The sequence below is a fragment of the Thunnus maccoyii genome, chromosome 12 (genome assembly GCF_910596095.1).
Source record: "Thunnus maccoyii chromosome 12, fThuMac1.1, whole genome shotgun sequence".
Lineage (NCBI taxonomy): Eukaryota > Metazoa > Chordata > Actinopteri > Scombriformes > Scombridae > Thunnus > Thunnus maccoyii.
Window position 1 is genome coordinate 24,814,262 of NC_056544.1, and position 23,226 is coordinate 24,837,487.

The 23,226-nt window shown below is 39.0% G+C and overlaps 2 protein-coding genes and 1 non-coding gene across 4 annotated transcripts in view; all 3 read right to left on the reverse strand.

Moving 5' to 3' along the window:
- Window positions 1–220: 220 nt before the first annotated feature.
- On the reverse strand, window positions 221–294 carry trnar-ucu. The gene has a single exon. It is a non-coding gene; the product is annotated as a tRNA-Arg (tRNA).
- A 1,683-nt stretch (window positions 295–1,977) lies between these two features.
- On the reverse strand, window positions 1,978–6,927 carry sdhc (succinate dehydrogenase complex, subunit C, integral membrane protein). The gene is made up of 6 exons (XM_042428863.1): window positions 6,879–6,927; window positions 4,943–5,002; window positions 4,672–4,773; window positions 3,856–3,917; window positions 2,568–2,731; window positions 1,978–2,248 (listed from the first exon to the last, which is right to left on the reverse strand). The coding sequence occupies exons 1-6, from the start codon at window positions 6,893–6,895 to the stop codon at window positions 2,144–2,146; spliced, it is 510 nt and encodes a 169-aa protein (XP_042284797.1). The 5' UTR covers window positions 6,896–6,927; the 3' UTR covers window positions 1,978–2,143.
- Window positions 6,928–9,877: 2,950 nt separating this feature from the next.
- Window positions 9,878–23,226, reverse strand: part of atp1a2a (ATPase Na+/K+ transporting subunit alpha 2a) — a 39,075-nt gene continuing 25,726 nt past the window's right edge. Inside the window, exons 14-25 of one of the 2 annotated variants that reach the window (XM_042427995.1) lie at window positions 22,814–22,989; window positions 19,359–19,495; window positions 18,921–19,071; window positions 18,033–18,201; window positions 16,961–17,115; window positions 14,805–14,928; window positions 12,734–12,879; window positions 12,511–12,641; window positions 12,169–12,270; window positions 11,830–11,921; window positions 10,268–10,308; window positions 9,878–10,029 (exon numbers count right to left, since the gene is read on the reverse strand). In XM_042427995.1, the coding sequence (XP_042283929.1) occupies window positions 10,280–10,308; window positions 11,830–11,921; window positions 12,169–12,270; window positions 12,511–12,641; window positions 12,734–12,879; window positions 14,805–14,928; window positions 16,961–17,115; window positions 18,033–18,201; window positions 18,921–19,071; window positions 19,359–19,495; window positions 22,814–22,989 (1,412 nt within the window). In that variant the 3' untranslated portion in view covers window positions 9,878–10,029; window positions 10,268–10,279. Of the gene's footprint in view, window positions 10,309–11,829; window positions 11,922–12,168; window positions 12,271–12,510; window positions 12,642–12,733; window positions 12,880–14,804; window positions 14,929–16,960; window positions 17,116–18,032; window positions 18,202–18,920; window positions 19,072–19,358; window positions 19,496–22,813; window positions 22,990–23,226 lie in introns of both variants that reach the window. The other variant, XM_042427994.1, reaches the window with a different exon arrangement.

Genomic DNA, 23,226 nt, shown 5'->3' on the forward strand with positions numbered 1-23,226 from the left:
TTTCTATAGCCTAACAATTCAGTCCAGATGTTATTGGGCCTCTGCAAAATAAACACATCTATGGCAGACTATCTATCCAACGTCCATTCATCCGTAGTATCTGCAGACAGCAGCCCTTTTTAAAGATGCATCCTAATTGCAAAATAGCTATAAAACACTGTCTGCGCTTTTTCCATCAGTCTATTTCCTCTCATCCAAAAAGCCACAACCCTTTCATCCACATCTCTGCCGGGACTCGAACCCGGAGCCTCTGGATTAGAAGTCCAGCGCGCTATTCCATTGCGCCACAGAGACTGAGGCACATTTATTTCGATCAAAAGCGGGTTTATACTCCCCCTCCCAGCCCTGCGCAGCATCCTCACCATCCCTCAGCATCAGGACCGCAGCCCTGTGGATAATAATTTGCCGCCCGGTAGGGGGTGCTGCCGCCGCATAATCATTAGTACCCCTACGCCTGATAGAGATGACGAGAGCCCCTGCTCTCCATCCCCCATTGCTTCCACACTGGCTATCTCGTCAAAATATCATAATGTTGATATTACCGAAGCAAAACTAAGACATTCAAAACAGTACGGTAAATGCATCAGAAACTATGGAGGTAAAGAGCTCGTTTCTTGCAGGGAAAAGCTCCAGTGCACAGCCTGGATTTTTTGTTACATTATCTTTTGTTTTGCTCTGGAAGAGAGGAAATATCTCTACAAGATTTTGTTTGAGTAAGCTATAAGCAAATCCAGTCTTAAATCCTGCAGAGTTTGAGCAATTTCTCCTGTCAGTCACAAGAGAACATTGCAGTCCACTGGATCTGTAGCTCAATGTGCCTGTAGCACGGATTAGATTCAATGTAGGGAATCATCATGATGATGCCAGATTCACAGCAATCAGCCTAAAAGTCACATACAGAGAGCAATTTTGCAAGTGTTGATTTTACAGTGACAATTATTTTCAGTTGGCAACTGTTTAATGAAGAGATGTTATATTCCCTTCAGAGGCTGATACGCCTCTGAGGAGAATATAACCCAATCAAAAGCATTAAATTAACTCCAGATATTGAGCTGAATAAACACTGACAGTTACTGTAAAGAGATTCCTTCATAAGAAGTACGGTTTGAGCATATGTGTGGCTCACAAATACATCTTCTCAACAGCAAAGTGAAAAGAAATTCAAGCTGACAAGGATTTTCCCTTCGAGCCACTGGTACCAAATTGATAAACCAATTTTGTTGAAGCTAACTAGCTTGTGTGGTTTCTCTCAGAGCAAGCTCAGTTGATCTAAACAGACACGTCTTCAAATCAGCCAGGACAAAACAGTATGGGTGCAGCCTCCCTCCCCTGAATGTTTACTCTTGTTTTTTTCCCCTGTGTGAACTTGTTACTATACCCCCACATAAATGGAGTTGGATCTGACATTACATCACGGCTTGCTTTTATTCACACTGCAGGACAAAAGCTGTTCAGGTGCAGTGTGTAGCTCCTGTGTGGCTCAGTGGGAGGTAAGGCCTGAGGCGGGTTGCCAGTGAGGAGCCTGTTAACATACACAGCTTCCACCACTGGGCTGCCTCTCTGCATTTCAGCCCATCTCTTTCCCCGACGTTAAAAATGCATCTGAGCAGCTGCGGCCTGCAGAAGGTAAAATATGAATGACAGCCTACAGTAAACAGCCGCTCTACAAACACAAATACACATTCCTTTGCACAAAGACAACAGGCAGGCACGCCAGTTGGACTAGCAGCGACTGAGCGCTCGGGGCAAAGAAAAAAATGATTAATGAATTCGACGTCACAGGATGATTAGACAAATTACATAAGGATATAACATGTAGGACACGTCTAATTTTGGCCGCTGGTTGTTGTTCACAACGAGAACAAGTGTGAGAGAAACTGGGTCACATTTGCATGCACTTTGCACTCTACTGCATTTGATGACCCCCAAAGCTTTCCAGAGTATAATTAATTCCAAGGGACAAAACATCACAACACCTTTTTCTGTGTACAGCATAATATAATCCTTTATTTAATACTTTGATGAAATGGGGCCTGCAGGAGGCCAGAACAGAACATATACACAAATCCCCCACAGTGCATCCAGTCCACTTCAACTCCCTCGGCTCATCGTCTGCTTTCTGCTCGTCTTCTTCATCTTGCGCTCACAGAAGAGCCACAGCTATGGAGGTGATGATGGACAGACCAATAACCGTGTAGCCGGTGCGGTAGACTTCTGGGATTTTGAAGCCCTTCCCAATGTCCCAATACTGATTTAAATAATAATAAACAAATAAGAATAAAAGAGACAAGAGAGAACACAACAGAGCGTTAGAAACAACATCAGCTTATAAATGTTGGCAAATGTAATCCATTTTCTTTGAAAACAAACAGTAAACATGATGAAAATGAAAAAAATGTCACAAATTGCAAAGTGATCTTTCTCATTTAAAAAGCTTAAGCTGAGGAGTCTAGACGCCATGTCAAACATGTTAATGGCGACAAACTACCAAAAGAATATCAAATACGCTCCAGCATCAAAACAAGACAAACATTTGTTATGTCTATAAAAACATCAGTAGGTCTTACCAAGTGGCGGATGCCGTTATAGGTGTGGTAAGATACAGGGAAGGCGATGCCGAACTTGGCCAAGCCGATGAGATAAGGGCCGATGGACAGCGAATGGATCAAGTCCAGGTAGTCGGGGTAATTTCCTGGTAAAACCAATGCCGCCAGAGCAAAAGCCGAGATAGCTGGACACAAACAGAAGCAATGAGACCGGAGATTGGACAAGATTTGTATTTGTGTTTGATGGAATGGAGTGTTAAAGAAAGATCATTGACATGCATGGCTTTTAATCGGAAATGAACATGTCATGCAAGTACAATAGTTCAGAAAGCCCGAGTTATATAAAGTCTTGTCAGTTGTCAGACCTTTGCCCTGCTGACTGTCACTCTTTTTTACAGAGAGCCAATCAAATCAAAAGCAGATAATGACTGTATCAAATAAGCTCCTCATTGGCTGCCTGTTACTCTACACAACAGCTGTGTCTAAGTTTCAGTTTCTGTGCTGCCTGGATGATTAAAAAGTCTAATGGCAGTAGAACCTTAATATTATTCCTGCATCCATTGCATAATGTACTTAAAACCCAACTGACAGCTTTTAAATTTATATGCAAAACAGGATTGAAAGACTGCAGTGGAATATATAAATACAGTGATGAAAAATGTGTACAAAATCAATATGGCTGGTAAACATCATTCTTTTAGTTTACCAGCCTTTCACAAGAGAGAGAGGAAGGAGAGAAGACAATTCGATTAACCACATGTGATGTTCTGATAGAAAGATGACACGTTGGGCGAGTGACTGTTGATGTCTCAGTATGGCAGACTTGGCAGTTGAAGGCGCTGACCTTTATTGAATCCATTAACGTGTAAACAAAACTGAACTCAGCTTTTACAACATGTTCCATCAAGGTCAACGGCGCTGATGTACCATGTCACACTTACAGAGACAGGCTTGCACCGGGCAAATGACTAAAAGCTATTAGTAATCCAGTGTTAGACTTGATTTTCACATACAAAGAATTGAATGTATTGAACAACTTCTGTTTTGTAATTCCGGTAAATGCTCTTAGCAGGAATCAATTGCCATGGACTTAAATGCCCTGAAGACATTTTCAGGGTCAATCAAAAGCTGACAGCTGCAGCTGTGGAATTTAATCATCAGCCTCGATTTAATGTTAGAATAATAAGAGAAAAAGCTCTCAAGATCACTTTTTTTTTTCTTGTGAAATAATTTGGGTATTTTAAGATAGAAACAAACTGAAAGAGGAACTTTATACATGGATGACAAAGAAATAAAATAGATGCGTTACCTCCGCTGAGCCCCACTCCAGTTCCTCTGTGTGTGATGGACATCATCATGGGGACGGACCATCTGAGACACAGAGACGATGCAACACATTTACTATAAAGGAAGATTTATGTGTCTGCAAACCATAAGTCGAAGCATTCACATCACGGCAGTGTAGTACAGAAATTTTAAAAAAAGAAAGTTTTATTTTTCAGCTACGAGCAATGAAAACTCAAAGTGACTGAGACTAACAAGGCAAACCTGCAAGCCTTGCTACATGAAAGCCAATAAATTGATGCTTTCAGCTGCAATATACAATGTCTGCACATAAGGTAAATATGAAGTGAATGCTCTCGTACAGGTGCAAGAGCAGAGTATGATTTAATCACTAGATCACCAATATTAGATACGCCATAAGGACAATCCCAGATGACAGAGAGATGCTAAGTGAAAAAAACTGAGCCAAGAAGGAAAAAAAAAACTGAATAAAAAGGTTTTCTTTACTTCAGGTTTTAGGATTCTGCTAACTGCTTGACAGAACATCAGGGGTTATTACTGCACTAAATGTATCCAAAGGCATGAAAATCTCTGGTAATGGCTGCTTGTCCTGCTGTTTTACAATCATTAAAAGTATGAAAAGACTGCATGAAATTGACTTTAATAGTAATGCTATTTTCAACATAGATAATTTGCTGCAGTAGATTTTTACTGTCTTTGCAAATATGAAGCTGAAATACATAAACGGAGTGTACATCATCTCCATCGTTAAATGAGATTATTTTTCTGAAAAAGACAGCAGGCTGCACCCTGTAGTGCATATGAAATATGAAGTACATACTTGTAGATGGTGAGATGTGGAGACATAGGTCTGTTCAGTCTGGCGTTTTTGGCCCAAAACTTGTTCATCTCGTCCTTAGCTGTGGTTCCCATTGGAGCAGCACTGTAGTCGGAGAAGGGGGATAAAAAGGATTTAGAATACAGAAGTGTATAGTAGAACAATTTACAGTACACGGGTGATGTGTATCTGTATCGTTACTATGAGTTGTAGCAGTGTACGTATGTGAAACAGTGTTCGCACTCTCTCACACACAAAAACAAACATAACTCACTGTCTGTAGAGGACACTGTACTGTGGTCTGGAGAGACAAACACCCTGACGGGCTAATGTCCTGAAGAAAAAAAAGACAAAAAAAGATGATTAAGGGTTAAGCTTTGACTGCCATGAAATACATCAAACACATACTCTATTGTACACATCAAATGTACTCATGGAGGATTTTTAATAATATGGAGGATTTGTGATAATAAGACTTCTAAAGAGGCTTTAGTGGAAACAAAAGATACAAAAATGGATAAAACCCAAGTGAGAATTGAACAAATAAGCAGAAATAGTATCTCTGGCACCCATCTTTTTGATGCATAGGCAGTAAAAAAAAATATGAGAATTGATGAGATTATTTACAGCTATTAAAGAATATGCTGTCTGCGCTAACACCACAAAGAAAGTCATATTTCTGACAGCAAGACTTATAAAACACACATTCAGCTTAGTATTCTTATGCTGCCCTGCACAGATATATACTGTATATATCAGTATTAGAGGCAGTCTTCTGTTAATTTATGGCAAAAATCATGTCATCCTGATTCAAACAGAAACTACAACCGTGTTACATCCAGTTCTGAGCAATATAGGCAAGACAATCTGATCAAAGAGAAGATTAAAACAAGGTCAGGAAGGTGCAGCTGTAAGTTAAAATTTAAGATCTGTAAATTAAAGTGGTCATATTATGAAAAACTCACTCTTTCAATGCTTGTGCGTATGTATGTGGGTCTCTGATGTGCCTACTAACACACAAGCTGTGAAATAAGACCACCCAATCAGATCGGTGTGGGCTGGCTTGCTCTGTACTCTTGTGATTCAACAAACCATTCAGATGTGATTAAGTGGATTTACCTTCAATCTCGCTTCGCAAACTAGCCGGAGCTAACACTGGAGTCACACCCCACCTCAGCTGCTGTCATCGATAATAAACATCTTAAAGGTCGGTGAGTTTGTTTAATTTAAGTTACACAGTATATAGATATCTATGTATATAAACAATGACGTCGCTGCCGTGTTTATGCCTTTAGATGACGTTATTTTGAATGTGTTTGGAGCAGGTACAGTGTTAGCATAGCCCGGATCGATCTGAACTCCATTCAGAAAAACAAGCATTTTAAAAGTTGTTTGCTTGTCGTCTTGCGGACAGACCTGACAAAGGATGAACTCAAGCTTTTTACAAATCGACATCATGATGTAGTTACTTCGGCATCTTTTAGATCCATTTATTGCAATTAAATCACAGTAAAATCTAAGTGTATTTACACTCAAACCGGCTATTCTGAACGGGGCTGTTTTGACAGGATAAGAAAGCTGCTGTAGTGCTTGATCCTTGTGGTATTTTGACTAAAGCACATCAGATAAATTTCATTAAGACCCCAGGGAAGTGTGTTAACTTGTGGGAAAGGAGTATAATATAGCCCCTTTAAATCTCTATCGTGCGAAAGATAAAATACATTTCTAGAGATAAACACTGGTTTGATTTTGCAGAGCGACATTGTGCTTCCCTGTAACGGTCATGTAAGGTCAAGGAAGTGGCCAAAGTTCATCATTTGACTTTCTCCCTTTTTGTTTAAGGAGGACAGAGATAAAGCAAACCAAACTCTCCGATAAGGAAGCTTAAGTTTAACAACGGCGAATTGAATTTGTGTCAAACGATGACCACATGAAAGCGAAAAGCAGCAAATAAAAATCGTTTTAGTCCGTCATGAATAGGTACACGTAAAACAGCTAGCATTAGCCAGCTAGCTAACGTTAGCTAACGTCGCACCAAATCTACCATGTGTAAGGATAATAAATAAACGTAGAAGGTTACACTCAGGCGTACTGTCCTCGGTTGTAACATAATTACGCCGTTAACGTGTCTTTTTGACATGATAACCCCGAAAAACAACACAAAATAGCTTCAATCGAGCCCAAAAGTTGTGTCGCATAGATGTACTGACCTTAGGAGTAGCGCCATGTTTGACAAATGGAGAAAGGAAGTGACGTAACGGGGTGTTGTTTGTTGTTATTCCGCGTGTTGTTTGTTCGGTCACACTGAGGTGAAGATGTTGCTTCTCATTCACATTCATGAGCTTGTTGGTCTTTCACATCATATTACACACCGCTAAATTATTTTCCTCATGCATACAGCTGAGAAACGTAATAGAAACATAATAGAAACTGTCTGTTATCTCCAGCTGCAAAGGCTGGCAATGAACAGATATACAAATAAATAATAAATACAAACACGTTTTTTAAAAAATACATCTGCTTATGTAAAATGTAAAAATAGTAGTATTGCTATTTTGACTTTTTGCATTAGTTGAGTTCAGAGCTGAAATGATTAGCGTAGTCCATCATTTAGTTGATTGACAAAAAATGTATTGGCAACTAATTTGATAATCAATTAATCATTCAAATATGTTTTTCAAGCAAAAATGCCAAACAGTCTCTAGTTTCAGTGTCTTGGTTTAGAGAATTTTCTGCTTTTCTCTGTCTAATGTGATGGTAAACATAATGTTTATGGTATTGGACCCCTGATTGAGAGCTGTAACAATTAGGCTGGTTGATTAATTGATTAGTTGCCAACTATTATTACTATTATTATTAATCAGGAACTATTTTGATAAGTGATTAATCGTTTGGAGTAATCTTTCAGGAAAAAAATGTCCATATACTCTGATTCCAGCTTCTCAAATGTGAATATTTTCTGGTTTCTTTAGTCTTTTGTGACAGTAAACTGAATATCTTTGGGTTGTGGGCTGTTGGTCGGGACAAAACAAGACATTTGAGGACGTCACTTTGGGCCTCAGGGAACAGTGATTGACATTCTCCCCCATTTATGACATTTTATGGATTAAACAACTATTCAATTAATTGAGAAAATAATCGGCGGCTTAATTGATAATGAAAATAATCATTTGTTGCAGCCCTAGACTGTTGACATTTTATAGACCAAACAATTAATCAGGAAATATATGACAAAATGAGAAAAACTGCAGGTTGGAAAGAAGTGACGTCTCAAATCTGAACTTTTTTATCTGCACCACCAAACCAAAGGACAAGGGAAAACTAACAAGAGCATCTTGAGAGAAAAAAAAATCAAGTTAACTCATAAAGGGATCCTGTATTTTAGCACTGCACTGCACACAACAATAAAATACCTAATGTGACACTGACATAGAGAAAACACACAACACAATGATGCAGCAGCACCCATATCCACTGTCAAATAAATAAATGCATGGAACAGCTACACACAAAGACACAATCAGACATCTACATACACACTCATACAGACAGCAAACAGGCAGTAAGGTTCATGGCGTCTAGGAGCAGCTCTAGACTGTGTTCCCAATGGCCTGCTCCTATATTAAAGTTGAATAAAGTAGCTATAAGACGAGACCATGGATGACTCAAAGTAGACAAGGCATAAGTTTGTTATATAAGAGTGAAAGCACATTTTTTAATCATCTTTAAATCATTTTGGCGTTGCCTCTCTGAAGAAATAGCTTCCTGAAAACTAGCTGGTTTGAGAGGTGGGGATCTTGGGAGGAAAATGCTTTGCTACCTTTTCATAATTTTTTTCTCTCATATGGTGACAGTAATGTAACAAGTGTCCAGTGAACAGAAGACATGAGGACATACATAATGGATGGAGAGGTCAGGAAAATATGAGCGTAGGCAGATCCTGACTCACACTGGATTTTTTTTAGGCTGATACTAATAGCGTTTTGATATTTAAGAGTTTAAAAATCTGATGATTAATATTGGCTGATATTCATTTTTCACTTTAACACATAACAAATATTTTAATAAGTATGACTTAAATTTGAGAAATGGATATTTGGGTAATAATGAGCAGGAACAGCAAAAAAAAAAAAATGAACATGGATCTCTAGTGAATAAAAAAATTACAATTCTTGTTACTTATTGGCTGACATATACTGTACACCAATACTGATATATTTGTCATAAGCTAATATCAGCAAATATATGAGCCTGGACGACTGATCATTCTCTAAGTGTGGCCCGTGTGAGCTTGTGTAGCATTTTTACATCGACAGATTTTTAGACTTATAAAATCAGATCTACTTTGCCATTTTTACACTGCACACAAAATTACAAGGCTGATGTTGGCATATAATATTAATATAGGTGATTTTTACAACAATATGGTGTGAAGAGCTTTCACTGCTTAAACTTATCTTATTAGTGTCTGCTTGGATTTGAAAGATCAGTTCAGCTGAATGCTCTGGTCTCTCCTTAACCATGATGTAATAGGCCAGACTCAGAGGTCTATTTTCATATATCAGCTGCTGCGCCAAGTATAAAGGGTAGAACACCGGCTAACTGTAGCCTCAGTTCCTGCTTTTCACACACAACCGCTGATAGTGTTAGTAAACCAACGGCGGAGAGACGACGTTCTACACGATAGGGGATTTATTCCTTCTCTGTGGCCGTAAACACAACATGTAGGCCAAAAATACCTGAACCCTTTAATCTCAATAAGGGTAAATAGTAGTAAATTGTTAGGTACATGTGGCACACTAAAGTTTTTCAAGTTCAAGTTGTTCAATATCCTCTCACAGTTTTAGGTTTAACTTTTGACAAACTCAAGATCAATAAGGAGCCTTAAAACCACAATATAGGTTTAGGTTTATTGACAACACGAATATGTTATAAAACACAACATATCAGATTTTGTCAGGGATAGAACGAAAAAAGTCCATGAAGAAATATTTCAAGATAAGCACTAGACCTAGAAAATTAAATCCTAAGAACAAACAATCGATACCACGTTTTAAGGAAGAACTCAAGATAAAAGTTAAAGTCAGTGAAATCAGTAATAATGTTAAACACAAAAAACAAATCAAGATAACATCATTTTATTCATGAACGCTGTCTAGTAGCCACTGTAATAGCCATATAAATCAGTAATTGAAACAATGACTGAGGATATTTTGGAATATATTTTATTTGGTACATTTCATATGGTGAACAACATTTGGTATTCCTCTATAGCCAAAACAGGCCATGATACATCACTTTAATAACAGCTTATCTAAGGCACGGAGGCGTACATTACCATTGTTCTGCTGGAAATGTTTTCTGGGAAAACAAAAAAAAAAAATCTCAAAGCACAATCAAAAGCCTATTTTCAGCAGTATTTTTATGACAATCAGATTTGTGAACTGATCCATGCAATGTTACAACTGACAGACACACACATACACACACACACACACACACACACACACACCCTCACAAGCAAGCACAAACACACATGCGTACATACACCCACATCCACACACACACACACACTCTCAGACACACAATTCAAACTGACATTTTCTGAATGTTAATAATACGTCTCCAGCTCCACCCAACCTGGAAAAGAGAGACAGACACGGGGGGGGGGGGGGGGAGAGAGAAAGTGTCAGAGACCAAAATGACAGTCGAGCAGTTTTCATAATATCCTTTTGTATCACTCTATTTGTATTCATCTCGCCGCCTTTGTCTCTGTACATTTCCAAATGAATCCCCTTATAACTCTACGACTCCGATCAGCAGCCCATGACGCGCAGATTAACAGAAATGATTAACTGTCACGATAAATTGTATTTGTCTGCCCGTGTCTTGCCCCTCATCAACTGAAACCCTGTGGCAATGAACAGATTTTGAGCCATTGTTGTGTGTCTGTATCATGTGTGTGATCTTTGGCACATATGTCATGACTCTTCATCAGCCTGCTGTAATTTCCTTTCTCAACATTTGCTACTCGGTTCTGTTGGTGTTGGACGGGTATAATCTGTTTCCTGGTGCGAGCGTTACAAGTATTCACTAATAGGCTTAATACATAAACATTGCTGCCTACATGTCAGTCATTTCACAGGAGGTTTTGGTTGAAATATGGTGCACATGCAGCCCAAGAATCAGACTGAAATAGATTTCAGTGGTGATCTGGATGTGTGATTTCCATCACTGGATGTTTTCTTGTTTATTAGCTGTGATTTTATGCTCCATTTATCAAATGAAATTCCCAAGCAAACTGCCAGACAGCTTTGCATTTACATTCTATTTTGTCAGAAATCAAACCTGGAAGACAAACAGTAATCAGTCAAGTGTTGCGGAGGCTGTAGCTCTGTAAACTGGAGAACTGTTTAGCATTGAGTGGCTTGTGTTCTGCTGGGTCCATGCTAGTTTTCAGCTGCATTGCTAAGAGTTCAGCCTTAAGTCTCTCTCATGGTTAAATATAGCTTTAATAATAACTTTCCTTCTTCTAAAATCTATGTAAAATGCTGAAGACCACCTTAAAAATATGCACATTGCGAAATTTCTATCACAAAAACAAAAATGGAAGAGGTTTAAATGTGACAGCTGGCACCGACGTTGAAAGCCTCTGTTTTGAAACCAATGCTTCAACATAACACTGAAAATTAAAGCTTACATCCTTTGTCGTCAATAATCATCCATAATTGCTAGCAACATTGTTTTGTGAAATTAGTATCTGCACTTTTCTTTCCAATCTCAGTTCAGAGCTGTTTTTATATAATTGTTTGTGCTCGTTTGGACTGACAATGAACTTCTCCCGCATGTGCTTGCTTGTATCCTTCGGGTCAGATCAGCGAAGCAGAGCTGCGGCGAGTTTCTCAATCAGTGCTTCCCTAAAGGAGTGGACAAGCTCCTGTTTTAGGATGTTTTTTTTACAAGGACAGTAGGAAGACAAAGAGGCACAGCGGACGGGAGTCACAGCAAAGAAGGTCTTGGTGGAAAGTGGCACGTGTGGTTGTTGAGATAGGAGTTAAACCACTTTACTATCACTTGCCTTTTTTTTTTTTTCTCCAAGCTTATTAACAAGACAAAGAGGTTTAGACCTTTTAATCTTGGTTTCTCCTAATAACTGCTTACCTCCAGGGCTCCTCCTCAGAATGAATTTACGAATCTCATCATAAATGAAGATGAGAAGACTGTATGGGAAAGCGCAGAACCACCACAAGATCCTGAGAAGAGAAAAAAAAAAAACCCCGTATAACAGGGGCGTTGATGGACAGAGTAGCAGTGAGTCATTGGAAGAGTGCAAATTGTTAAATTCATTGCAGACATTTCTGAATATGAGGGATAAGAACGTGGTGTTTAAGACGATCGCTGACTTCATTTAAAGTCGAGAGTGACAGGCTAATGCCAGCCTATTAGGTCTTTAAGAGGTTATTTTTCGGTTCGGTGGAGATATGCATATGCAGAGCGTACTTCATAGGGTACATGCGCAGGGCAACTTCCATTCCAGGGCAGTAGGAGAGGAAGGCAGCCAGAGCAGTCTCAACAAACAGGCCGAAGATCAGGATTCTGTTCCTGTTGGGCGGAAAATAAGAGCGCATCAGAGAAGGGCAGAGGTTCATGGAATTAATGTTCAAACTAGTGAAAAGTGCTCATTATAGGAAATCATCACAAAAGTTATAACCACAAATAACTGACTCAAAGATGGATCATCGCAAAAGCTAAGCCGCAACTTGAACTTCCTTGCCTTCCGTGACCTTTTACATTTGTTCCTTTCTCGACTTTTTCTTTCCATCTCATGTTTTTCTCACTTACTTCATGCCCTGCTGGAAGAGGGAGTTCCTCCTGGTCTTGCAGATGATAAGATCGGCCCACTGGACGACCACGATGCTGGCGAAGAAGGCGGTGTGGCAGGTGAATTCAATGATCTTCCTCTGCTCGTAGGTCTGACAGGTTGAAACACACATTGTATTTATTCCCTCAAGCGTATGGGGATATTCAAAGGGTGCGTTGGTGTGTATCTGTCCGTGCGCCTTACCCACTGCTGCCCATAGCTGTCTTCCAGGTCATTGACCTCGCGGTCATCCCATTTGATGCGGATGCCTATCAGGTATGTGGGGAGGAAGCCGTTCTCAGCCAAAATCACAAAGTAGGTGAAAAAACCGGCCAGGGCCTGGATCATACCTGGTAAGAAAAATGTGCATAAGCGATTCATGCCAAAATATCATTATTCTTTCTAGTGTTATATTAATGTTACTTATACTTATTGCATTTTATGTAGATGCCTCATTTAAGTCTGCAATTTCCTGATAATTCTCTAGGACATTTTGGGGGAAGAACTATGTTATACTAATTACAAAGAAAACAGGCAAAGTTGTATCATTTAAGTTATTTTAGGTAGACTTTTGTAAGGTATGGTGAGTTAATAAGCTGTTGTTGGTTTCCAAGAGAACTGCTCTATTTAAACCCAAGTAAATATTAATTTGTTATTAATTTATTATTTAAAACTCTCTTCTATTATATGATGAATTGCTTGTCTGTAGAAAAATGTTGTATTTTTGCATGCTCAACTGACCCGCTGTGTACCGACTAAAAGACTTGCTACACTAGCAATGGACCGTAATCAATTGATTTAAAGTTAGCTGATTTAACATGATCTCTATTTTCTGCACAATTAGTAGCAAAGTACATCGTCCTTTCCAGGAAACCTCCTAAGAAATTATTCAAGTGTTACCCATTTTATTTATGTTGTGTTTTCAGGACACTAATCTCAGTGCTGCTTTAAACCATTATCAAATTAATTTTCAGACCTTAGTTTAGAATTACCAAGAATAAGAACTATTTTGACAAACAGCCACACTAATAATACCACTGCTCCAATATGTTTGTATAATTAATTCACAAGAATTACACCAATTAAATTGACTTGTATCCCGGGAGTCTATAATAGCTGTGGACATGGAGCCTTCATACACCTGGTGTTTATCACTTAATATTTTGTAAGAACAGGACAGGTGATTACATATTCTTTCCTCTGCCCTCAACAATGTTGCTGTTTTGTAAGTAAACGGCTCCAGACAGCTGAGGACTGGAATGATAGCCGATAGTGAGTTGTAAATTTCATGTTGGCAAATTTGTTTTGTCAGCGTGGGCGTAACGTTTTCACCGTGATGGACATCTTATTTTAGATCTTAAAATCTTCACATATACCAAGCCTCCCTGAGTACTGATCAAGAATCAAGACAGTGCTTATTATTAATCTTCACATTCATGATGTTGTTAAATTGAAACCCTGCACCAGATCATTGTTTATGTTGATACACTTTAACGCCGCTTTTTCTCAGTGATGAGAATACTGTTTGCTTCGGTTTTATGGAGGCTGTTGCTTTGGCATTTTTACTATTCCTCACAGGTGGTTGCTTGTACTGCTGGTGAGTCATAAATTTGAAGCTTTCTCTACTACTGCGCTCATTGTGTGTCACACTAGATCAGATCATCAATCAAATGTTCACTGTAGATGCTTCAGGACTTTAAGTTATAATGTCAGAACATTGGTTTATAAATGTGATTTGATGTGACCCGCAAAAGTTTTGCCCCCGTAGTGTTCATCTTGGAAAAATGTTGGGAGTTGATCTGAGTTACTGGCTGTTTTGAGCTTGTTCGTCTTGAAATTGTATGTCATCCAATGAAGCCCTGTCATGTTTTGACCTATTTAACAGCCTATGAAATTGGGCCAGCCTTTGAATTTCCACTATTCCCAAACCATATAAAACCAGAGATAAAAAGCATGCATTCAAGTGAGGCTCCAACCAGTGAAACATGACCAAGATTAAGTAAAAAATAGTTGCACTCCCTACTCTCAATTTGCTGTAAATGTCACAACAATTAGAAGAAAATTGTGGTACTCTCTCCTATTATCTATTTTCTTAAACTGTGCGTGCCTAAACGTTTAAAAAGGAACATTCGCAGTAAGAAATGCCAGAGTTTCTGATAACCCTCAATATTTAAAGTTTTTATGTCTGTGATGTTTATTACCACCATAACTTCGCTACAAGAGGCCTGTCACAGTGATTCAGGTTTAAGAGCTAAGAGACATTATGAGGACAAACCTATCTGTCCGTAGGCCATGCTGATGAGGCGTTCATTGACCAGCTTGTCTGTTCTGGGGTTCCTGGGTTGGCGTTTCATGATGTCACTCTCTGCTGTCTCATAAGCCAAGGAGATAGCTGGAACCTGGAGGGAACGGGAGGATAGAGAAGAATCAGCTTGCTTTATGCACTCTGTACAACAAATGAGAAGGAATTTGTCTTTGTGGCATTGGTACAAAGGCGTGATGACAGTGCCAGTCACAGGGTAGAATAGACATATTACTATTGATATAATTAAGCGTTCAATCACCGGATTGAGGGAGAAAAGACAGAAAAAGGGCAAGGAGAGGAGAATAAAAGAAGTGGTGATAATTATGGAGAAAGAGGTGGGGAATAGAGACAAAATGAGAGAGACTGATAGTGAATTTTAAGACACTCATAAGACAGAAGGGGAAGAAAGGTTCCTGTAATAAAGACCTCATATTGGCTGGTTTTAGCAGGTAAGCAGCAGAGCAATATGTGTGACTTAAGGCACCAAATCTCTGTGACTTAGGTGGGATTTGAGATGGGGACTTGGCACTGTGTGAAACTGAACACATGCTCTGTGGTCTACAAATCCAGTTTGTTTTGATGTGGCACTCACCTGACCCACAGCCGCTGAGAAAGACAAGGAGAGGTAAAAGGACGTGTGATACGGGAGCACGTGTGCGTCTGTGTGCAATATCCAAATTTCGGTCTTAAAGCATTCTTAAGTGTGCCACATCTCGCTTTGATAAACATCTTTTGCGATGGCAGTTCTTGCTAAAAATAATCATAGCAGACTCCAAGTGCTGCTTGTCACTGCTAAATCTCAGCAGAGCCCTCAAGCCTGTAGCCTGTAGTTGAACTGAGCTGTTAACAAGCTGTTAACAACTTCACCAGCAGACATGAGGAAATTTGCAGTTTTACTTGTGTAATGTACTATAAACACTTTTTCAGGTACTTTATTGAATATTTAAATATTTTCATTTTACGGTCCTACTCTTCAAAGCAGACATCCAGCTGTTCACTCCACCAGCAGTTATTAAATACATGCAGACATGTTACTTTGAAGGGAAGGGTTTTTATATGCAAAACAGTTGCACAAATTAGGTGCTTTTAAACTTCAATCATCACGTCTTTAAAGAAAAATTCAGCCAATAAAGAATGCACTATCCCTGTGATCTGAGACAGTTAAGTAAATATTTGTCAGCATGACAAATCTGTCCTGCCGCTATAAAACCAAAGACGTTCATCTTTGATGTCACTTGAGTGAAATAAGTGGAACTGCTTTATAAGCAATATGAGCAGGATGCCCACCTTTATGTTTTACCTGTGGAGACTTAAAATACTTCTCGGCAGTCGAATATGAGGCCATTATAATACATGTACCTCATAAAAGTTTTGCTTCTGGCTCATCAGGATGTATAAGGACCAGTTTCAGTCGCACGCTAATGTCTGGTGGCTGACAGCAGGAAAAATTAAAGTTAAAGTAATGAACACAAGTGAACAAGTTCTTTTGAATAAATTAATCCTTTGCTTCCTTTCTTTTGTGATGATGGATTACGCCCCTCAGGCAAGCAGCGTGCCAGCAACTCTTTTTGTTGCTGCTAGAAATACAATGGAGAGACTGGCATCTGGAAATGGCAGAGCTGTGAAATGTAAATCTGTATGTGAGCGTCACCCGGCCTTTGTTCTGCTTGAACAAATGGTCGTCGGCAGTGAGCCAAAATTGAATTTCACCCACCGACAGAAAGAACAAATTAAACCAAACATTTTGTTCTTTTTACCTTCAGGCATTCATATTTGAAACCAGTATTAATACAAGTTTCCTTATAGTCACCTTTAGCTTGCTTGGAGCTATGAAACATGCTAACAATTAGCATCTTGAGCAGGAGCCTCTGAGATGAATCACTAAAATTTGCTAATAATTAGCTTTGAGCACTGAGAGGGCTCTGGAATATAACTGAAGACAAAAAGATAAATGTAAAACCTTGTATTTTGTTTACATGACCTCTTGTCTTGAATGGAATTTGATTAAAAAAAAAAACAGAGGGTGAAAATTGCTTTTATGTGTTCAACAAAATCGTTAGCATGTCTACAAAGGATTTGAGGTACTAAATAAAGGGATTTGAGGGTTTGTTGTCCCCAGTGCTCACCATGTCAGTGCCCAGGTCGATACAGAGGATGGTGACCGTTCCGAGTGGAAGAGGAACGTTAGCGATGATGAAGAAGAGGAAGGGCGAGATCTCAGGGATGTTGCTGGTCAGTGTGTACGCAATGGACTTCTTCAAGTTGTCAAAGATCAGGCGACCTGCAGTGATCAGAAACAAGGGTTCTAAGTAGAGCTTGGAGATATGAATGTATTGATATACTGACGTTATCGGGTGGGATATTAGTTATCATAATACTGTGGTAGAGTTTGAATACTTTCTTTTCCTGGTGTTACAGTCTCAAGGTCGAAATGACTTTTCCAGACTTATTGAAGTAAAAAATGACAGACTCCGCCAGCATTATCCACATTAGTCATGTTTTTTTTCTCAGATCATATCAGCCGGCCTTACTTTAGATTAAATACCAGTCTCTTGTGGCGAATCTAAAGTCAAATCTCAGGTCCATCAGGGCATTTCTCTGAGGACAAATCCATATCAATTCACAATCCATCATAAGCTAATTACAGGTCAAGATTCAGGTCTTTCAGGTGTCTGAGCATTTTCCTTTAAAAGCTGTTAACGGCTGTTAAAAATGTATAGGCCTAACGACTAAATATGTAAGCTCTGTGCCCATGTGAGGCCTGCCTGTTGCTATTTGTAATTTTTTTTTATTGATCAAGGATTTTACCAGTTAAAAACGTCAACTATTGAGAGATTCAAGTCTCAAGTGATTTAAATTAAACAAGTCAAATCTTTAAGTTCTCATGTTTGTGAACAAGATCCTACTTGTCCAAGTCCGACTGTATGAAATCACTGACAGTCAGACCCAAAAATATGATCACATTATCAATATCCAATTAATTAAAAAATACTGTGGTATTTGAGTTCATTGTATATATTGTATTGTAAGTCTCTGGTGCTACATGACATGTTTTTCAGTCCCCTTATCCTTCTGTCTATCTGGCTCACTTTTTTTTTCTTTCTTCTTTTCTACCTTTATTTACTTCATCTCGTCCCCCATTCTGTCACCCTGTCTTCCTTTCTCTCTGTCATCAACCCCCCCCCCCCACACACTCACCCTCCTCCACTCCTGTGACGATGGAGGCGAAGTTGTCGTCCAGCAGGATCATGTCAGCCGCCTGCTTGGACACATCAGAGCCGGCGATCCCCATGGCAACCCCGATGTCGGCTTTCTTCAGGGCAGGAGAGTCGTTCACGCCGTCGCCTGTCACAGCCACGATGGCCCCCTGCACCCACAAGGACCAACGAACAAAAAGTGTCAAGAAAAGAAAGATAAGTACCATGATTTAAGCTATTCTCTCTCCACTTCCCCCCTCTCCCCCGCCTCCCCTTCTGTCTTAATAATGTCTTTTCAAAGCAGCTCTGGGGAGATTAAATGAAAAATGAAATTGAGTTGCAATCATTCAGTCACACAGAGTGCGAGTGAGTGAGTCAGGGTGAATTGTAGCATGACCTCAATATATGGGGGTGTATGCAGATGCAAACACACATCTATTTTTGACATTTTACATAAAAGCTGAGAACACATATTAAGGCAAATATATACAGAGTTTAATATATTAAAATTACATATAAGACATAGTTAGTCATACACTTTACGGATATGGACTTGTATTCAACCATGTACTCTCAAATGGGCCTCCATAGTATGCGTAAACACGCACACAAACATACACAAAGCCCTGCATTCATCCATTCAACCACCTGCTTTAACAAATAGCACAAACACGCACAAGAAAAACTGCATTCAGCTTTAAATGGCAGGGACACACACGCGCAGACAACCTGTATTCAAACATACCTCCACACTTAGACACATTCAAGCATTCATCCAGACTTAATCACAAACACACACACACATCTCCATTCAGCTGTATGCTCTTGAAAAGGCCCAAACACACACATTCACACACTCTCTCATGCACACATGCTCCTGTCCATTGACCTGTCTCTGGCAGCCCTCTACTATGATGAGCTTCTGTTGAGGTGAGGTACGAGCGAACACTATCTCAGTGTGGTTCCTCAGCAGGTCGTCCAGGTACTCCGCGCTCATGTCCTTTAGGTCCGAGCCGTGCACCACGCAAGCCTTGGCATCTCTGGAAAACACACACACACACACACACAGTAAGGACTCGGTGATATTGGGGACAATTATGCAAAGGAGCACAATGACATTTTCTTGCTTTCACCTTAAGTTTGTCTCTCGCTGTCTCACAAACACGCTGCCTTGTGCACTTTAAATGCTCTCCCTCTCCAGTTAACACACACACATCACTGCCCACATACTCATACACACACACGCACAGTCACACAGAAAGTTTCTCTTGGACGCTTGAGCACACAGTCTAAACCTCCCCTGACACACTCACACACACACACACACCTGGGGTTAACTTGGCTCAGAGGGATGTTCAGTCTCTCAGCGATGTCCTCAACCGTCTCATTGCCCTCAGAGATGATGCCCACACCTTTAGCGATGGCCTTGGCCGTGATTGGGTGGTCCCCGGTTACCATGATCACCTGACCGCATACAGAAGGTCACATAAATCACAGAATATTATGACTTTACACCCCAGTGTATCTCATCTGTATGTCATGTGTCACAGCATGCTTGAGCTATAGTACAGTATGGGCCTCTAGGGTCTATAAGTCATCCAGATGTGTTGTATATAGTTACACTGGAAAAGAATGGCACTATTAGGGGTTAGAGGTTCATACTCTAAAGAGAAATGAGTTTGGTGTGGTCTCACTGGAAAAATAGCGGCGTTTTGACTGAAAACAAGTCCTGCATTTGCAGCAGCCCCCCAGTACACCTGCAACAGGTCAAGAATAACACCTGACCGGTTTCGGGCAGCCTATTTTCAATTCCCCTCAACAAAGTTATACTAGTTTCAGTGTTCAGTTTTAGTGTGACTTGCGAGCTGCTTCATGTCCTGAAGGAGCTTTTCCGACACAATCTTTTATAATAATCTAAATGAAAGAAACCGGCAGTATGAGGTTTTACTGAAAACCTCACCTTTCATTTCACCACATAAGTGACAATGGAACATGTTGTATAATGGGTTTCATTCTCAATTTCTACAAAATCACACAGCATAAAAAATCTGTCCACCACTGCGACAGTTGTGAATTTACCTTTTTTTTGTATTTCTGTGGGCAAAAGCAAAGAAATAAAGCTTAACTGGGAAAGTGAGATCTTTGTCTTTTGGCTTTTAGGTAGTAGTTGAAGACGTGATTCTGATATATAGACATATGAGTCATATGAGGACAATATGTCCATTGTTCAGGTTTATAACTGTATCCATATAGCACCAAAAAGAACTTTAAAATATCTGCTATATCATTTCTTAAACCTTTTATAAAAAATGAAGTAAGTATAGGGTACATTCTTGAAATTCCCACTACCACCATAATCTACAGTGGGACATACACAGGCTTAATAGAGGTGCAATAAACATAGAGCACCGTATGATTACACTAGAGCCATTGGACTGGTGCTGTGGATCAAAGATGAAACGTTAGTCCTTGCAACAACAAAAAAAAAGCAATTAAAGCAAGAGAGCCATATGCTCTAGTGTCCTCCTGGGCTCAGCTACGAGGAAACACACCAGATTTGTACAGGTGTTTACAGCAGTATGTGCAAAATTGTGTTCAATCAGATCACATTTCTGACACTATTCAGCATTTCTATAAAGCACGTTCACACAGCTTGTCATAGCTTGTAAAATTATATCATCTGTGTAGAATACAATTCTAACAATCATGTCAACCACTTTATACCCCACTTTAGTTCAAGTATTTAATTTTATATATAAGTGATGGAAGAGAGGCCATCTCTATGTTTAACTCAAACATGAGTGGGAAGCCATCCTATTTCAAATTAACCTGCACAGTGGCAACAGCTAATGTATGTACAACTGTATGGTAGCATATCCTAGGTCTTAGTCTCTATTTACTCACTCAAACATCTTTCTAAAAAGCTTGATTCAGCTTGATAAAATCTTGGGTAACACTTTATTTTACAGGTTCTTCAATTTTATGCTAATTTCCTGGAAATTTTCTGAGTTATTTGCAGATATTTCACAATTAATTTTTAGGACATTTTACAGGTGGTGCAATTTGGTACAAATTGTAAGAAAAAAGTTTTCATGTGTCAAACTACATATTAGCATGTTAGGTTGATTCTTAAAAACTTTATAATGAGCACATTTCCTGCATACTGCAAAATTAAATCACCCTTTCAAAGAAATGTCAAGATGTAACAGTAAAGCAGCAGCTACTTTTAGGAAATTGAAAAAACCTAATATGCTAATATATCGTTTGACACAAAACTACAGTCTGAATACAAAGTATTTCCTGTCAGTTTGTCAAGAGTCTATTTTATTAAGACTTTTTGCAAATTAACAATTACGTATGAACTCAAATATAATACATTGGTACTTATTAACTAAACCAAATTAACACATTTTCCAGTTTTTTAAAAAAAATAATTTTTACCAAATTGCACCACCCTCTCTGTAAAATGTCCTGAAATTTTACCATTAAATACCTGCAAATTACTCAGAAAATTTCAAAGAAATTATGGATCTGTAACATAAAGTGTTAAGAAGTCTTCCTTGTGCATAATGATATGTAATATAGCCTATATGATGCCAATATTTTGCCTTTCATAACCATTTTGCTCATCATCAAACAAGCATATAGTGCAAGGCTATTTGAAAAACAGCGTCAATGAAAAGAGCTGCATCTCTGCCCACACTCCAAAACATGAATTTATTTCCATCTCATCAAATCTTTGACAGGTTAGAAAAAAAAAAAACACATGGCCTTTGTTAGAGTTATACCACAATGCTTCAGTCAAAACAGAGCTTATATAATTGCAACTAAAACTCTCAGGAAAACTTGATTTAACTTTTAATCAAACACATCATCAGTTTTGTAGCCTTTTTTTAGCATAAACTCCTCAGCCAATTACTACACTTAAGAAATAGTTATACTTTCACACACTCCTGCCTCTAGTTGGTTCTTTAAGCCAATTACAGCGTGTCTTTCAAAAAAAGTCATTATCAAAGGAAGCATGATAACTACTGTACCTGAAATTAAATGTGCAAAATCCCTTTCCCGTATTTGTAATACTTTCCCTGAATTAGAATGACTCATTCCACTCATTATCCATTTTAATCTCTGTTGGAAGTTGTTTAACCTTCCTGCGGCCTGGGTAATTACTTTTCAGACAAAACATTTGCTCTGTGTGTATTTGCTCAGCATATAATAAAAAATTGTAAGAATTCTACTGAATCTGCATTTTACTAAATGGAACGTTTTATTAAAATTCATATTGGAATATAATGAGTCCATCCTCTATCTTTATCTTTGCTTTTTCTTTTCACATAAGAAAATACATTTTTCGCTGTCCTTAAGATTGAGTCATTCCTGATCCCAAAACTGTTATATATATATATATATTTATTTCTGTTGCTCATTGCTTCCACAAAAATTGATAATTCTCATTTTCAAGCTCAGACCTTGGAGAGAGTTGACACCTTGAACAAAAATCCAAACTGTTCACCATGTTTCTGTTACTTAGAATGGTCTCTGTTTTAGAGTGTATACACTGAATATGTTATCAGTGGCTTCCTGAAGAAAAACTTCATTTATATATCAATTATCAGCTATCAGTGCCTTCTTGAAGTGATCGGATGTCGTTTGGACTCCATTTTTTGTTTTGAAAAGAAATTTGTCATGCAAATTCCTTCTCTCAAGAGCTCGATAAATGAAGCCCCAGGAAAAGGCTTTTTCAGGAACTACAATGAAGGGTGAATATGTGGAACCAATTACCTTGATGCCAGCAGAGCGGCATTTACCCACTGCGTCGGGCACAGCGGCACGCGGTGGATCAATCATGGAGATGAGACCCAGGAAGCAGAGGCGCTCGGTGGGGAAGTTCGTGTCGTCGCAGTCGAAGGTGTATCCTCGAGGGAACTGAGATGAAGACAGATTCAAGTGGCAAAAGCCTGCAAGAGAAGAGGGATCAGTGAGGTGATTGTTCATAACTGACTGAAATGACATCTCAAAAAATCTACTGAGCTACTGAAAAAAAATGAACACTTCCCTGGCACTTTAAAAAGTAGTCCGATTTTTCATGACCCTAAGGATGATTTAAGTCCAAAACATCCTATAAACAATAAGACTGCTCTAGAGTATTTTGCTGTTGCTACTTTCAGCAAGGTAGAGCAAATTAATGTAAATAT